Source organism: Zalophus californianus, chromosome 11, assembly GCF_009762305.2.
Source record: "Zalophus californianus isolate mZalCal1 chromosome 11, mZalCal1.pri.v2, whole genome shotgun sequence".
NCBI classification, from domain to species: Eukaryota; Metazoa; Chordata; class Mammalia; order Carnivora; family Otariidae; genus Zalophus; species Zalophus californianus.
Window position 1 is genome coordinate 5,671,640 of NC_045605.1, and position 18,854 is coordinate 5,690,493.

At 38.2% G+C, this 18,854-nt stretch overlaps 1 protein-coding gene across 1 annotated transcript in view; it reads left to right on the forward strand.

Moving 5' to 3' along the window:
- CUL5 (cullin 5) overlaps positions 1-18,854 on the forward strand; it is a 93,786-nt gene that overhangs the window by 60,737 nt on the left and 14,195 nt on the right. The window contains 6 exon segments of the mRNA XM_027579331.2: positions 3,485-3,578; positions 5,399-5,529; positions 5,772-5,879; positions 9,268-9,332; positions 17,598-17,730; positions 18,562-18,693. Of these exon segments, the coding sequence (XP_027435132.1) occupies positions 3,485-3,578; positions 5,399-5,529; positions 5,772-5,879; positions 9,268-9,332; positions 17,598-17,730; positions 18,562-18,693 (663 nt within the window).

Genomic DNA, 18,854 nt, shown 5'->3' on the forward strand with positions numbered 1-18,854 from the left:
TTGACAGAGAGAGAGACAGGGAGAGACGAAACACAAGCAGGGGGAGTGGGAGAGGGAGAAGCAGGCTTCCCGTGGAGCAGGGAGCCCAATGCGGGGCTCGATTCCAGGACCCTGGGATCATGACCTGAGCCGAAGGCAGACGCTTAATGACTGAGCCACCCAGGTGCCCCGAAATGCAGTAATTCTTACTCCCATCAACAATGTGCCTGTTTATCTTTGCTACTCTGGGTTTTGTCAGTCTATTAATTGTGACAATCTAGTATTGTAGATTTAAAAAGAAAATTTACGTGCCTTTAAAAGTTATTAAGGCTAGACATCTTTATTCTTATTATGGACCAATTATATTTCTTCTTTTGTGAGTTCAGGCTAATCTTTCATAAACATCACTTTCATTATTCTTTTTTTTCTAAAGATTTTATTTATTTATTTGAGAGAAAGAGAGAATGAAAGAGAGCACGAGACGGGGGAGGGTCAGAGGGAGAAGCAGACTCCCCGCCGAGCAGGGAGCCCGATGTGGGACTCGATCCTGGGACTCCAGCATCATGACCTGAGCCGAAGGCAGTCGCCCAACCAACTGAGCCACCCAGGCGCCCTCACTTTCATTATTCTTATTCAGAAACCATAGTATCATTATTTCTTATATCTGATGTTCAAGACTCTTCATATTTTGGCTCTGACCTATTTTTTAACTTAATACCGTCCAGCAAGACTCATTGTACTCCAATAAATAGTTCCTTATTCTTAAACTTCTTCCTATCCATTTTTTTCCCTTGGATTCATTTTTAAGAATTTTTTTTACTTGTTTTCTTAATGTTTTACTTTCTACTTTTCCTCTGCCTGTTTAAATCCTACAGAATCCTTATAGTCCATCGTGTGATAAAGTCACTGCAAATTCTGTAGACTTCATCAGTTTCCTCTTACTTGAAATTCCACTGTACCTGTTGTTTCTACCACTAGATTTAGTAGCAAATTATAGACTGCTTTGTTGTGGGGCCATGAATACACAGCTATGGACAAAATTAGTCTCTGTCCTTGTGAAGTTTATAGTGTCATAATGATGTATTTATTTCCATATCTTTGCTTTATTTGCGAGTTGAACTTCTTTCAATGTATCTCTGTTATATGAGAATTATACACAGATTTTTAGATGTGTACTTACATGTCCCCAGCTGGACTGTAAGATTATTGAAGGTATAAACCATGTTTTATACTTCTCTATTCCTTATAGCACTTAACTCAGTTCTTAGCATGTAGCCATCGCTAAATGTATACTCGCTCTGTTAATGTAGTAACAGAAGTTGTAGTCTTTGGAGTCACCTACCTGGCCTCATGTGACACTAACTAACTGTGTAACACTTGCAAGTTACTTAGCCTCTCTGAGCTTGTTTCCTTTTGTGTTAAATATCTACTTTCTAAGGCGGTCATGGGGGTTAAATAAGATAATGTATGTAAAGCATTTAGCACAATGCTTGGTACAGACTAAGTGCTCATTAAAAGATACCTCTTATTATAATCGTTAAGCCTCTCAAACCAGAAACTGCCTCAACAGACTCCCTAGCTCCTGTCATCTAAGACTTACTAGATTCTGCTTAGTTTCTTCAATTATCTTGTCCTCTCTTTTTAATCCTCATTGTAACCCACAATAAGAAAGGCATTTTATTTTGTGGCTTAGTATACACTCTGCTTATTTGCACATATCTGAAACAAAAGTTCTACGAAATAATATTCACTGTTATTATGTATGACATACTCTGCTTTTTTCCATTCTGTTCTGTGTTGTTAAAGAAAGCTGGTTACAGCCATTAACACATTTCAGAACAACAGCTTGAAACACACACTGGATTTTTGGGATTTGCAGAAGTTGGACTCCTACCCAGTCACACAGCTGTGACTTGTCATTGAAATAGAAACTGGCGATGGAGGGACAGAGGCTTGGGGTTCATTCTCACTGCACGTTCTCTCTCTTCCCCCTGAGTTCAATGTAGTTAGATTCACCTGTTGTCAGTCTGGCCTTGCTGCCGTGGGCAGGAGTGCTCAGTTGTGTGGTCCCGAGCTGGTACCGGGGGAGATTACTCAGGAGTTGGGACAGACCTTCCCACCTTGGCAAGGCAGAAATTCTCAAGCACGTTTTGTGTATTGTTTCTCTTTAGGAAATTGACATCCACGGTTTTTAAAGTTGTTAGCATAATTCTCAGAAAGGGACCTGAGAAAAACTTTTTATTACGAAATTTTTTAAACATTTAAAAAGCAGGCAGAATAGTATAATGAATCCCCATTACCTAAGTTTAGCTTCAGTCATTGCCAGCATTATGTCAATTCCAAGGAGAATTTTTAACAAAGAACTTTTAAAACACACATAATTCCCTTCCTTAGTACAGACAGATGACCTTTATTTCAGAAGATACATATCAGCCTTAGTGTACTGTGCTTGAGTGCTCACGACCTATTCATTTTACTTGATGCTTGCAAGAAGAATAAGTAATTCTGTTACATGAGGGAGCAGTGGTGGGGTGGGTGGATTCTATTGAGGACCGCCTAGAACACCAGACCCTGGCCATGTCACCTGGAATATTTCAGCAGCCTTGTTGACCAGTCTGCTCTTAGGGGGGAGTAGACCTTCATTGCATTTATCTCCTGTTTAAAACCTTTGGTTCTTTGTTCCCTACCCTACCTATAGAATAAAAATCCCAAACCATAGATTTTTCCTTTACGATCTGCTTCCAGCCTCCCTTTCTCGTTTTCTCTTCCACTCTCTGTGTCTTGCCTACCATATTCAGTTTCTTCTTCTTCCTAGAATACTCAATCCATTTTGGACTTGTAATTATTTTTCAAGATTCAATTTAGATGGCGTCTTGTAGATGAGACTTTTTTAACTACCCCAAGAAGTATTTAGTTGCTCTGCCTGTTTTTTCGTTTGTTGGGCATGAGTATGAGTGTGTGTGTGTGTTTTGCCGCTTACCCGAGTTGTATTTATTAGTTTACGTTCGCTTTCTCCCCTAGCCTTCGTTAGACAGCGCCCCTCCTCCAGCGCAGGGGTTGTGTCTTAGTCGTCTTTGTCTCCTAGCCACTTGCTGCCTGCACGAAGTAGGCATCCAGTGATGGTTTGTCGAATGACTGTACTTAGAATTTTAGAATCTCATTTTAACACATGTTCTCTCCAGTTAAGAATTCATCAAAGTTTATTTTTTTCATTTTGTTTTGTATATTTTTCAGTTTTTTTCCTCCCCTCCTTGGGGACTTCTATTAAAATTTCTAAAGAGAATGTAAGTTCTGTAGCCTTTTTCTTGGGGTAAATATACCTTGGTAAACTAGTATAGAGTATCCATCTTCAGTGCTCCTGTAGCGAAGGTAAGTAAGATCTACTTTCATTATACTTAATTTTTGCTGTTGTTGAACAGTATGGTTTTATGGAGCTAAAAAAGCAAAGTGGGGTGGAGTAGGTTTGTGCTTATATTAGCCTTGACCAATTTTTGATATATTTCAGCTCATGGAATGCTGTGTAAATGCCCTGGTGACATCCTTTAAAGAGACTATCTTAGCAGAGTGCCAAGGCATGATCAAGCGAAATGAAACTGAAAGTAGGTAAAACATCACATAAAGTTCTCATAATCTTTTAAGAGGGTATCTTTGAAGCTGATTACTTTTAATAAGTTGCTGTTAGATCATCCTTTTCTGCATAGGTATATTTGTTACAGTAAACTGTGCTTAAAGAAAATGATAAAATATTTAACACAGCAGTACTGTAAAGAAGGTTATAAATTTACATTTTAAACATTCCACTGTTAGGTATCTATACTTGTGTGTAGGGGATGGGGGTAGATTTCAGTTTGTTCTCAGATGTAAGGCTCTGCTTTTAAAGACTCATTTAAATGATAAACATTTGGGAGAGACTAGAACTAGGTATTTGACTTTTGTGTGGAACTTTGTGGCGAATATTTTTAGAAAGTAATACAGCACTCCATGTTAATGATCTTTATCCCTTTCCCCTAAAATATGTTATAATTTAAGATTTCTGCAAGTGTACTTTTTTATTACAGACATGTTTTCTTTATAAAGTTATATTTTGGGAGGTTGCAAGTGCATTACAACCAATATGGTAAAAGTTACCTGTATCTCTAACTACTTGGAGATAACTTTTTTTTAAATTTTATTTTATTATGTTATGTTAATCACCATACATTACATCATTAGTTTTTGATGTAGTGTTCCATGATTCATTGTTTGCGTATAACACCCAGTGCTCCATTCAATACGTGCCCTCTTTAATACCCATCTTTTAACATTTGGGTGTATTCCTGTCCAGGTTTCATTGTGTATAATTGCAAAGGTCCTATTTAATCTCTAGTTGCATTTAAAGTATGTATTTCAGTTCATTTAGGTTCATACACTTGTAATTTTGTAGTAAAAAGCTCATTGGCATAAATGAAATACTTGGATTTTTGTATGCTAGGCCAAATAGAGTTATTTCTAAATCTGTGTTGGGTTCCCTTCAAAAGAATTTATTTAGTGGTAACCAGTTCTGTGCAGTAAGATTTTTGTGAAGATCAATTAAATGGTATAACAGGAGAAAGTGCTTTTATAAACTGAAAAATTCCCTATGAATACAGTTTTATATTATCTCTAATACACTTTTATAATCACTTTGGATAGTCTGATGTGATTTTTTTTTTTTTTTGCCACTTGATGATATGGTGCTATGTATTCAATATTGTATCTACCTTATAAAATACACTACCCTTCTGCGTAAATTTTTGTACTTCTTAGATTTAAAAATACTCCATTATCATATGACTTCACTGATATGTGGAATTTAAGAAACAAGGCAGAGGATCATAGGGGAAGAGAGGAAAAAAATGAAACAAGACAAAATCAGAGAGGGAGACAAACCATGAGAGACTCTTAATCCTAGGAAACAAACTGAGGGTTGCTGGAGGGGAGGGGGGCGGCGGGATGGGGTGGCTGGGTGATGGACATTGGGGAGGGTATGTGTTGTAATGAGCACTGGGTATTACATAAGACTGATGAATCACTGACCTGTACCTTGAAACTAATATTATATGTTAATTAATTGAATTTAAATTAAAAAATAAAATATTCCATTGAGTTGAAGGTCAAATGACTCACCTTTTAAGAGGAGTTAGGTTTTGTGCTGTGTGATCACTTTTAATTAGAGTTTCTTTTAAAAATAAATTTTGTCAGAGAAGGTGGATCAGTAAGTTATAGTACTTATTATAACAACTCTTAATTATACCCACAGAATACTACTAAGGTTCTCCATTTCCAACTAATATTTCTCCAGACTTTTACTATCTTAGGCATTCTAGACCCAAGATACAAATCAAAGAGAAATTTATTTTGATGGATGAGATGATGACATGAGTGTGTTCTGTCACTTCAGAATTACATTTAATGTTTTCATTGATGGACAAAGTTCCCAATGGGATAGAGCCAATGTTGAAAGACTTGGAGGAACATATCATCAGTGCTGGCCTGGCAGATATGGTAGCAGCTGCTGAAACTATTACTACTGTGAGTGTCCTTGGTGGATGTGCGTCAGGGTTGTTCTTTAAATGCGGGATTGGGTATTTAAAATAGTAATTGATGACAGAACAGTAATGTTGGGACGCCTTTTAATAACAAGAAAAAGGTTTTTCAGAGAATTCCCAAATTTTGGAACTATAGTGTATTAAAATTTCGTTTATATTTTTTCATTTTTTTGTATTGTTTTCTTTTTAAAAAACTCAACTGAGTATAAAACATTTTATTTTTAGGACTCTGAGAAGTACGTTGAGCAGTTACTTACATTATTTAATAGATTTAGTAAACTCGTCAAAGAAGCTTTTCAAGATGATCCGCGATTTCTTACTGCAAGAGATAAGGTATATATTCTTGTATATTAACAGTATTGTCATAATTTACTTTAAAAAGAAACTTGCACCATTATGCTACTAAATTATAAACTAAAAGTAGCAACTCTGATTTTTTATCTGGAGGACAACAGTTTTTATTATATTTGGTTTGTTACATGTTTTTGTAAGAATTGGGTATGCTTACAAACTAGAATCTAGCTAGAAAATTTCTCTCTCCCTCATTTTTTGGAGAATGTTTTTTTAATATTGAATTCCTATTCATTCACCCTTTAAGACCCCCCTCAAAGCACACTTCTGGAATGTCCTTGGTACCCCGCCTCCCTGCACGTCCTGCCCTCGAGCAGAGTTGATCCTTCTGCCCTCTGCCCTTTTCACAGGACTCCTGGGTATCATGTCACGTTCATATCATGTCACGTTTATCCTGCTTCTCTGACCCTTTTTTCCTGTCCTTACTAATACGGGATAATAATGAACCATGGTATTATCCTTAGGGTTTTATCTTCTTAAGATTTTTTTTTTTTTAATTTAAAGAGAGAGAATGCGCGGGGGGGGGGGGGCCGGAGGGGGAGAGGGGGAGAGAGAGAGAATCCCAGACTCTCCACTGAGCGCAGAGACCCACACAGGGTTCGATCCCACGAGCCTGAGATCATAACCTGAGCCGAAATCAAGAGTTGGGCGCTTAACCGACTGAGCCCCCCAGGGTTTTATCTTTTTTTTTAAAAGATTTTATTTATTTATTTGATAAGAGAGACAGCGAGAAAGGGAACACAAGCAGGGGCAGAGGCAGAGGGAGAAGCAGGCTTCCCGCAGAGCAGGGAGCCCGATGCGGGGCTCGATCCCAGGACCCTGGGATCATGACCTGAGCCGAAGGCAGACGCTTAACGACTGAGCCATCCAGGCGCCCCAGGTTTTATCTTTTTAAATGTCATAAATCTATCACTAGAATTTAGAATCAGTTTTTTCACTTTGATCCATCTTTCTTATTTCCCAAGTTAGATTTTTTTTTTCTTTCTGTAACTCTAAAAAGACCATCAACTTTCTCCAGTAGGGTTTTTTTTCTCTCACTCCATTTTTAGGTAGGTAGATAGAAAGAGAGAGTAGGAAAGGCATTAAGGGAGGATGGAGGTAATATGAGTTGATTCGAAATACGAAATGGAGTGGCCAGCAAAGGCTTCGTTGAGGGGCACTTGAATCAGGATTGAAAGTGATTAAGAGGGGCGCCTGGGTGGCTCAGTCAGTTAAGCGTCTGCCTTCGGCTCAGGTCATGGTCCCAGGGTCCTGGGATCAAGCCCCGCATCGGGCTCCCTGCTCTGCGGGAAGCCCGCTTCTCCCTCTCCCACTCCCCCTGCTTGTGTTCCCTCTCTCTCTCTCTCTCTCTGTCAAATAAATTAAAAAAAGTGGTTAAGAAATAATGTCATGTGGCTGTCTGAGGGAAGAGTATGCAGCAAAAGGGGACAACAGATGCAAAAGCTGTAAGGCAGGAATTTACTTGTCATATTCCAGGAACAGAAGAGAAAAAGGTCACTGTGGCCTGAGTGGATCCAGGGAGGGGAGAGGAGTAGGAAATGAAGTCAGAGATAAGACTCTGAGCCATGGTAAGGAATTTAGTTCCACCCTGAGTAGGATTGAAAGTCAGTGGAAGGTTTTGAACAGAATGGATCTGACTTATATTTTAACAGGACGTCTTGGTTGCTGCAAAAAGACTAGACTGAAGGGAGGGCAAGAGAAGAAGTAAGAATACTGGCTAAGAACCTATTTAAGTAATTCAGGAAAGTAATGATGGAGGCTTGGCCCAGAATGCCGGCTGGTAGAGGTGATCAAAGTTGGTTGGATAATGATTATGACAAACTACACAAGCTTTGCTAATGGATCAGATGTAGAATGTGATAGAAAGAGACCAGTCAGGGATGACACTCAGATTTTTGTTCTGATCAGTTAGAAGCACATGCTCGCTGAGATGGGGAAGATGATAGGAGAGGGGGCAGGTTTTGGGAGGGATGGCCGTAAGGAGATTAGGAACTCAGTTTTGGACAAGTTAACTTTGAAATGTTTATTAAACATCTGTGTGGCAATGTCAAGCTTGGTGTATAGGGGAGAGAATACAACCTGAAATAATAAATCTGGGAGCTTTAGCATATGGATGGCATTTAAAGTGCTGACACCGGCCATGATCCCCAGCGCAATGACTAAGGATGGCAAAGAGAAGAGATCCAGGGACCGGCCTGGGCACCGACAGTTTTGTTATGAGAAAGATGAAGAACTGGCCTTCATGAAGAGAGAGCGGAGTGAGCGGAATGACCAGGAGAGTGCAGTGTTGTAGACAACATGTAGAAAAAGCACTTTCAGGGGGAGGGCATGATGTGCTGGTTTAAAATGCTGCTGATGGGGCACCTAAGTGGTTCAGCCTTAGGTTAAGCGTCTGCCTTCAGCTCAGGTCATGATCCTGGGGTCCTGGGATTGAGCCCTGCGTTTGGCTCCCTGCTCACTGGGGAGTCTGCTTCTCTCTCTCCTCCCTGCTCGTGCTCTCTCTCTCGTTATTTCTTTCTCTCTCTCAAATAAATAAAAATAAAAAATTAAAATAAAATGCTGATGTGTCTGGTAAGGTGGGGATTAAGCATTGTCTTCTGCATGGAGGTTGTGAGTGACTTTGGCAAGAACTATTAGGTTGAGCAGTGATGCAAAAGCCTGGTTGTGGAGGGCTTTTCCGGTAGGAATGGTGGTAGAGAACAGAGACCATGTGTTAGGTAATTCGTCCAGGAAGTTTAGCTTAGGGAGATAAATGACGCAGGAGCTGGAGGTGAGCAAAGGCAAGAGAATGTTAAGATTTAAATAACGCTTTGTTTGTGTGCCTAGGAACAGTGGACAGGGAAAGATGACATAAGAGAAATCGGAGGAATTCTGTTCACTTTGGTTTTATTAGCAAAATAGGGAGCCGCGTCCTCAGCTGCACGTCTCCCTGGGGGAGGAAATGTGGGAGGCTGAAGGGAAAGATGATGTGTGAAGTGTGTTCTGGGCGAGTGCATGCACAGAGACAATGGTATGGTTGTCAGGCAGCTCTGAGACCCTGCTTGAGAATAATGATGGTTCTGACGTGGGAGGGAGCATGCTAAAGTCAGGACTTGAAATTTCTGTCAGGCCACAGATACCTTTAAAATAATCAAACTGTATTGGGGCGCCTGGGTGGCTCAGTTGGTTAAGTGACTGCCTTCGGCTCAGGTCATGATCCCAGGGTCCTGGGAGCCTGCTCCTCCCTCTGATCCTCCCCCTGCTTGTGTTCCCTCTCTCGCTGTCTCTCTCTGTCAAATAAATAAATAAAATCTTTAAAAATAAATAAATAAAATAAAATATCAAACTATTCTAAATATTTAATGTTCATTTCATTGTAAATTCTTTGCAGGCATATAAAGCAGTTGTTAATGATGCTACCATATTTAAACTTGAATTACCTTTGAAGCAGAAAGGGTAAGTTTTTAAAAGTCACGTTTAAAATTCTTAACTTTTTTGGAGTGTTGGGTGTGCATTGTGCCCTATCATCCTAAATCTGTTAGGTTTGATTTTTGTTGCTGGTTTTTTGTTTTTGTTTTTTTTTTTACTTTTATGGTTTTTGCTCCCTTTGAATATTAAAAACTGTCTCAAATTTTAATTTCATATTATCTCCTTTGGTGACCAAAAATGTTGATCTTATTTTTTTAAGTAGAAAAATGTTCTTAATCTTTCAGAATCTCTACGTGATTGTTTTTCCTCCCTGTTAGTCACTAAAGTTACTTTAATATAAAAGCATAGAATATAACTCAGTTCACCATAATAAAAGAGGGCAGTCAGTTTTAATGTAAGTATATTGCCATTTAAAAAATCAAAATTTAATGAATTAAAATGGATAAATAATAAATTTAAAAATTGATAAACCTGAGCTAGTTATAGTACCTTTAGAGTAGTACGAAGCAGTAAAAGTTAATTGGAAAAATATTTTGATACAATTTCTAGCTAAGAATTGCTATTTTAGGGGCACCTGGGCAGCTCCGTTGGTTAAGCTCTGCCTTCAACTCAGGTCATGATCCCAGAGTCTTGGGATCGAGTCCCGCATCAGGCTCCTTGCTCAGCAGGGAGCCTGCTTCTCCCTCTGTCTGCTGCTCCCCTGCTTGTGCTTGCTGTCTCTGACAAATAAATAAATACGATCTTTTCTTAAAAATCGATACATTTTTTAAAGATTTATTTATTTGAGAAAGAGTGTATGTGCGCCTGTGCACGTGCTTGAGGGGGGCAGGGGCGGAGGGGGAGGGAGAGAGACTCTCAAGCAGACTCCCTGCTGAACAGGGAGCCCCAATGTGGGGCTGGAGCCCAGGACCCTGAGATCATAACCTGAGCTGAAATCAAGAGTCAGACACACTCAACTGACTAAGCCACCCAGATGCCCCAAGAAGTGCTATTTATTTATTTATTTATCATTTATTTTACAGAGCACATGGAGTGGGGAGGGGCAGAGGGAGAGAGAGAATCCAAGCCTACTCCCCACTGAGTGCAGAACTGGTGGTGGGGCTCAGCCCCACAGCCCTGAGATCATGACCTGAGCTGAAACCAAGAGTTGGCTGCCTAACTGACTGAACACCTAGAATTGCTATTTTAAACAAAATTTATATATAATGCTAAAATACTTGAAAAATAGCTTTCTTAAGAATGAAAAGTAATTAGGGCGCCTGGGTGGCTCAGTCGGTTAAGCGACTGCCTTCGGCTCGGGTCATGATCCTGGAGTCCCGGGATCGAGTCCCGCATTGGGCTCCCTGCTCGGCGGGGAGTCTGCTTCGCCCTCTGACCCTCCCCCCTCTCATGTGCTCTCTCTCTGTCTCTCATTCTCGCTCTCTCAAATAAGTAAATAAAATCTTAAAAAAAAATGTTAACTTAAAAAAAATGAAAAGTAATTGTTTAGAATTTATTTTAATCATTTTCATTGTGTCTTTTTTGAGCTGTGTAAGTTGAGTGATATTACAGTGGAAGATACCTGGGTCATACAGCAGTATAGTAACTTGACATAGTTTAAGAGGCATTTGTCTTGTTTTCTTTATACATTGTGAAATGTCTGAAATACATAACACTGTATCTTCAAAATCTCTTCATTTGGATACAGAAAGATCTTCCTCATTTACCCCTGCTCATGAAAATTTTCAAATTTTTGTCACTATGTTGCTTTATCAAATATGTATCTCTCTGTACATCCATCATTCAGCTTTTTAAATGGATTTCAAAAGAAGTTTCAGGGAACCCCTGGGTGGCTGTCAGTTAAGCGTCTGCCTTCGGCTCAGGTCATGATCCCAGGGTCTTGGGATTGAGTCCCGCATCGGGCTCCCTGCTCAGTGAGGAGTCTGCTGCTCCCTCTGCCCCGCCTCGTGCTTGTGTACACACTTGCGGGTTTGCTCTCTCTTGCTCAAATAAATAAATAAAATCTTAAAAAACTTGTTTCAGGCACCAGTAACTTTTACTCCCTGAACACTTCAGCATGCAGTCATTAATTGACCTTGGTGTTGATGTTCTCAGATAAAATTTACATGCTGACATATGCATCCATCCTAAGTGTACAATTTTGTGAGATTTGACACATGCGCCTACGCCCCTGTTAGGATGTACCATGTGTTCATCATCCTTGAGAATTACCTCATGCCCATTCCATCAGCCCTACCCCTGCCTCCTTCCTGAGGCAGCCATTGTTGTGATTGTTTCAACGTAGATGACTTTTGCCTGATCTAGGACTTTATATAAATGGAATCATACGATATGTACTTTTGTGTGTAAACTTTCAGTGCAGCACAGTGTTTTTGAGATTCATCCATGTTTTTGCAAAGCACAGTGGTTTGTTTTCCCAAGTGTTTGTACTGCATTACCCTCCCACCAGTAAAACAAGGGAGTACCAGTTGATCCTCATTTTTAACAACGTTTAGTGTTGTCAGTTTAATTTTAGTCATTCTAGATGTGTGTAGTGATTATCTCGTTATGGTTGTAATTCCATTTCACTCATGACTATGGCTGTTGAGCCCTCTTTCTTATACTATTTGGCCTTCTTATATTTTGCTTTATAAAGTATTCCATTTTTTTGCCTGTCTTTTTTTTCCTACTGCATTATTCCTTTTTATTAGGGACCTGTAAAAGTTCTTAGATATTCTGTATATAGACTCTTTGGGAGATACATGCTTTTCTTTTATGGTTTTTGCTTTTTTGTGTTTTGTCTAGAAAACCTTTGTCTTTTTCTACCCCATGACACAAAGATAATCTTTTTTGTTTCTTCTGTAAGCTTTATAATTTTAGCTTTCACATTTAGTTCTAAGATCCATCTTAAAATAATTATTATTTATAGTGTAAGTAGGGAGTTAAATTTAATGATTTTTTTTCCTTTTCCATATGGATAGCAAGTGGTTTCATCATCCTTTGTTGGAAATACTTACCATCCCCACTGCATTGCTTCAGTGTCTTTTGTAAAAAATCAAGTGACTTAAAAATATGTGTGTATTTCTGGACTCTCTGTTTTATTCCATTGATTTATTTGGGTATCCTTAGGCCATTACCACATAGTCCTAATTAATACAGTTCTGTACTAAGTTGAGTAGTAGTATTCTGTAGTCAGTTGAGTAGTTTAATTTTGTTCTATTTTTCCATGAACGCTTTTGATGTTCCAGTATTTTGTTAGTATGTAGAAATGCAGTTGATTTTTGTATACTGATTTTATATCCTGTTACCTTGTCAAAGGTATTAGTTCTAGTAGTTTTATAGATTTCTTAAGAGTTTTCTATGTAAATAATCATGTAATCTGTGAATACAGACAGTTTTACTTCTTTCTGATCTTTATACCACTTATTTCTTTTTCTTGCCTTGCTACACTGGTTAGGATCATAAGTACATTGTTGAATAGAAGTTGTTAAAGTGGGCAGCCCTGTCCTTTTTGTCAGGCTTGGGGGGGAACCTTTAATATTTTATCACTAAGTACAAAGTTAGCTGAGGGTTTTTCATATATGCCCTTAATTAGATTGTTTTTATTTCTAGCTTGTTAAAAGTTTTGATAATGAATGGGTGTTGACTTTTATTAAATGCTTTTTCTGGGTTGAAATGATCATAAGGTTTTTCCTCCGTATTCTTCTGATGTGGTATTTGGTTTTTTAAAAAACATTTAAGCAGGGTTGAATTCCTAGGATAAATTCTACTTCGTTATGATGTGTATTATTCTTTTTATATAGTCCTGCATTCAGTTTGCTAATAATGTTGGTTAGATTTTTTTTTTTTTTAATTTATATTCATGAAGGATTTTACCTCTTTCTTTTCTGGTCTTTGTGCCCTGTATAATTTTCATTTTAGTCATGTCTTTGTCTTTTTCTGGTATGACGATTATGCTGGCTTTTTAAGAAGGATTGTGAGTTACTTCCTCCTTTTGTACGTTCTAAAAGAATTAGTGTAACTGGTATTACTTCTTCCTTACATGTTTGATAGAATTCATAAGTAAAACCATCTGGGCCTGGGGTTTTCTTTATGCGCAGATGTTGATCCCAAGTTCAGCCTCTTTAGATTTCTTAGTTAACCTAGTTTTAGTTGTGGTCAGGTGTGTTTTTCAAGGACCTTGTTCATTCTGAGTTGTCATACTTATATTAGAGCCTCATTAGGATGAGAAATACATCCACAAGAAACAAGGCCAGACACTATAGTTGTAAATGAGTATGTGTATCTCTAAGTTTGTCCACTGAGAGGGCCTAGCAGCAGTGACACCCCAAAAGCAATGAACACAACTAGCACCAGATCTAGTCCACGAAATATTATTGTCTACTGAAAGAAATTAGGGCTCTGTGAAAAATGGCTGATTGTACCAGACGTGGACTGTTTCTTAACAAAACTGCAACCCAGCCCCTGATTGGATTAAAGTGATTGGTCTTCTCCATAGCAGAATAGAGCGGGAACCCACTTCCATCTTAATGGAAGATGACATCATCTGGTGCCTCTGTGATGCTTTTATATGTAGTGCCCAATAGTCACTATGACATTACCAGGCTTATGAAGGCAGAGATACTTATGATGAATTAAGAGAAAAACCATTTTAGAAACAGACGCTCAGATGATCCCAATATTGGAGTTGGCAGATAAGGACTTTAAAATAATTAAGATCAATAGCTTAACCACAGTGATATACCACTCACACCCACTCGAATGGCTAAAATTGAAAAGACAGTAACAAGTGTTGGTGGGGATGTGGAGAGAGTGGGTTCATATATGTTTCATCCATATATGGATGTATATATGCAGCTACTTTGAAAATAGTTTGATAGTTCCTCAAGAAGTTAAATATAGAATTAACCATGTAACCCACAGTTCCACTACTGGGTATATACCCAAGAGAAAAAAAACATACACCGTCTCAAAAATTTGTACATGAATGTTTGTAGCAGCTTTATTCTAAATAGCCTTCCCCAAAAGGAAACAACCCAAATGCCCATTGTCTGATGCATGGATAAGCAAAATGTGGTATATCTGTGCAATGCAATATTATCCAGCCATAAAATGGAATGAAATTGGTACATGCTACCACATGAATGAAACCCTAAGAATATGCTAAGTGAAATCAGCTACACACAAAAGGACACATTTTCTATCATTTTCTTATATGAGGTTTCTAGGATAGGCAAATTCATTGAAAAAAAATAAAATAGACATTAACGGGCTGGGGGTGGGGAGAGTAGGAAGTTATTGTTTAATGGGTGTAGGGTTTCTGTTTAGGACCGTGAAAAAGTTCTGCATACAGATAGTGGTCATATTTGCAGACCATTGTGAACGTACTTGATGCCCCTAAATTGTAAAGTTAAAATGGTAAATCTTTTTACCACAATAAAAAGGCAAATCTTTTTTTAAAGAAATGAACTACCAGTATATGTTATGATGAGGATGAATCTTCAGAACACTATGCTAAGTAAAAGAAGTCAGTCACAAAAGACCACATATTGTATGGTTCCCTTTATTGAGATGTTCAGAATAAGGAAATCCATAAAGACAGAAGGTAGATGACTTGTAGCCAGGGGCTGGGAGGGAGAGATAGCTGGAGAGTGACTGCTAATGTGTATGGGGTTTCTTCTGGGGTTAATTAAAATGTTTTAAAATTTCATTATTCTAGGGCGCCTGGGTGGCTCAGTCGGTTGAGCGTCTGCCTTTGGCTTTGGTCATGATCCCAGGGTCCTGGGATTGAGCCCCGCTTTGGCACCCTGCTCGACGGGGAGCCTGCTTCTCCCGCTGCCTCCCTCCCTGCTTGTGCAAGCTCACTCACTCTCTCTCTTTATGACAAAAAAAAAAAAAAAAAAATCTTTAAAAATTTTTTTAAAAATTTCATTATGCTGATGGTTGTACAAGTTTGTAGATATACTTAAAAAACACTGAATTGTGTACTTTAAATGGATGAACTGCATGGTATGTGAATTATATCTTAGTAACAATAAGCTTAAATAGATAAGTAATAAATAATTCATATTAATGGACAAATAGGTGGAAATTGTTACCTGAGGAAAGGTAAAATATCTATAGCAATATGTAATTGGAATTATAGAGAACAGAAAAGGGGGACATAAGCAATATTTGAAGAGCCATTGACCAGAAATTTACAAAATGGATACAAGATGCCAACTCTTAGATTCCAGCATCTCTTTGAATCCCAAGCAGGATAAATGCAGATTAAACCATTCCTAAGTATGTCACAGTGAAACAGCTAAAAACTGAAAACAAACAAACAAGCTCTGAAACAGCCCCCGGAGGGGAAATGACACTCCGCCTTCACAGGAGCGACACTGAAAAGCTGACCCCTGTCTTCTCAGCAGGCACATTGGAGGGAGGGAGACGGGTAGACCACTGCAGTCAGGGCATCTGTTCCTGCAGGAGCCAGGCATTGTCAGCGTGAATAGATGGGAAGAAATAGAGGAATTCTGGGGAAGTAAGTTAGTGGTCTTCCGGTTGCAGAGAAACCTTTCCGGAGTCTGCCAGTGTGGACGCTGGAAATCAGCTCTTGGGCCTCTCCTTCCCCATCTGCTCTCCTCTACGCTGGAGCCCTCTGCTGGAATTACCTTATAATTTGCCCTTTCCACTTCTTCCCACAGTTAATCTTCCCTGCTTTCCAGAGAAAGGCGTGCCTCTCTCTCTGTTCTTACTGCGATGTGTTGCCTTGAGACAGAAAAAGCCTCCAAGTTGCATAAGAAAGGAATATTTTGAAACATTGGGATTGATGTACAGAAAATGAATTTCTGATAACTAGGTGTCAGATCCTTTTGCAAGTCATGTGGTTTCCAGTTCTTGGCTTTACACACAATTGATGGCTAATTTGATGCATTACTAAAAATAACCTTTTTTGTTAGATCTGTATGTATTTTTTAAGCAAATAACTCAGGAGGTTCTTAACGAGTGGCATAACATCAGAAAAACTTCTTCCAGTCCCATCTACTTATGTGAATAAGATTTTTCAGGACAGATATACAGTTATAAAAATAAAAAGTAGAAATAAAATTGATTGTAATTTCTGGATTCGTTAAGTAGGAGGGAAAAAAGTTTCATCTACCTCATTAAGATATTATGTATGTTTTATATACACAGACACAACATAATTATTTTATTTTGATAAGTTGTGTACTTAAAATAATTTGAATAACTCAATTCCGGGAAAATAACACTTGAATTTTATGTACACAAATTTTAAAATGTTGAATTTTAATTTATTTACAATTATAATTTAGAGAAGCCAGATAAAGAATAAATGCAAGGGCGCCTGGGTGGCTCAGATGGTTGAGTGTCTGCCTTCGGCTCAGGTCATGATCCCAGGGTCCTGGGATTGAGTCCCGCATCGGGCTCCCTGCTCCTTGGGAGCCAGCTTCTCCCTCTGCCTCTCTCTCTCTCTCTCTCTCTCTCTCTGTGTCTCATGAATAAATAAAATCTTATAAAAAAAAAAACGCAAGACTTTCAAGCATAAAAATATAATACATTGGTTTTTAAATTTTGTTAGCAAAGTAAAATAGAGATGCAAGTTCTTCATTGTTTCAGAAAAGTTTGTTTAGGGGCGCCTGGGTGACTCAGTCGGTTGAGCATCTGTCTTCGGTTCAGGTCATGATCCCAGAGTCCTGGGTTCGAGTCCTGCATCGGGCTCCCTGCTCAGCGGGAAGCCTGCTTCCCCTCTCCCTCTGCCTGCTGCTCCCCCTGCTTGTGCTCTCTCTGTCAAATAAATAAAATCTTTAAAAAAGAAAAGAAAAGTTTGTTTAGTTTTCTAAAAAGGATGATGGTAGGTATCACATAACTGTGGAGTTTAGGTTACGTTGGATACATTCCAAAGAACGTTTTTTTTCCTGACATATTAATAACAAAAAGTTCTAAATGTTAACTTATAAAATATGCAAGGATTTACGCAATTTGTTCAAAAGTATTTAGCAAGTTAGTACCTGAATAAAAATTTTTAAAGATCATTGACAAGGCCACCACTAGAGGCAGGGCAGGGCAGCACCCAGGGTACAAAATATATGTAGGTTTCCTCTCGGCATCCTGCAGGTGCACCTGTGGGAACTTAAGAGTAAGTGCCTCCTTAAATTATGCACCCTTGTTGTTCAGTTATGCTCATCCTAGTCTCAGCCCTGATCACTGGGTTTATACAACCTAAGAAGTTTGTGAAAAATTGGCTTTAGAAAAAATATTTGCAGATATCATTCACTTTTTATCAACTGCTTTTAATTTGTTTTTTAGGGTGGGATTAAAAACTCAGCCTGAATCAAAATGCCCTGAGCTGCTTGCCAATTACTGTGACATGTTGCTAAGAAAAACACCGTTAAGCAAAAAACTAACCTCTGAAGAGATTGAAGCAAAGCTTAAAGAAGTGGTATATATTTTTTTAAATTTCAAAAATTTTAATTACTTTAGTTTGAATTTGTGTTGTGTTTATTAGACTTTGTGTGATAGCAGCTAATGTTGTGAAATCTTACAGTATAAGATCTCTGTAGGGCAGTTATTTCTCTTCCTGGGAATTTTTATTCTGTAGCTTCTAGAAAAGGGAAATAGTATTTAATTCTTCCCCTTCCTGATTGTTTTAAAGGAATTCAATGCTAGCTCCTATTAAAGGACAAAGAAGAGGGAAATGCAGCTGATGGTGTTTGGAATGACAGTAGAGAGACTGGGGGTTTGTCACTTCTTTCTTTTTGTGAGAGCTCAAAATAGATAATTAGAAATGAGTGAATGTAGGTAAGAGTTAGTTGCTTTCATTTTTGTCTCCTTGTCTCCTGGCTGTTAGTGTAATTTGCTATAAGCCCAGGAATACAAAGAAGAAAAAAAAATAAGAAGTAAAGATAGAAAATATAGACAAAAAGACTTAGAAGATTAGTGTCAGATCAAAGTGAAAAGGCTATATAGAAGAGAAATTTGGGGAAAAACCCTTAATTTTCATCTAAAATTTTATTTATTAAATCTGAAAAATTGATGTTTATAGGAACTAAAAGGTTATTTGATTACAGTCTCAAATTTGCTAGCTTTTAAAGTAGTAAAGTGTAGGGTATGGGGACTGGTCATTTTTCAGAGATGGGTGATTCAGTAGGCTTCTATATATGTGTATGTATATATAAATTTCTGGATTTTGACGTTGGGGTATGGAAAGGTCTCAATGAGAGAGTTGGCTAAGAATATACATGAATTGAAAGTAACTTTGTTTTTTGTACAGCTATTGGTACTTAAATACGTACAAAATAAAGACGTTTTTATGAGATACCACAAAGCTCATTTGACACGACGTCTTATATTAGACATCTCTGCTGATAGTGAAATTGAAGAGAATATGGTAGAGTGGCTAAGAGTAAGTAAATTTTTTAATATTTGTTTTTTTTTTTTAAATAACACATGGTTCTTATGTCTGCTTATTAAGTAATACATTTTGGTGATGTTAGTGTCAAAGAAGTAGGGGATGATTTATAAGAGAATGGCATCAGTGATATAAAATAAAGTGATATATAATAT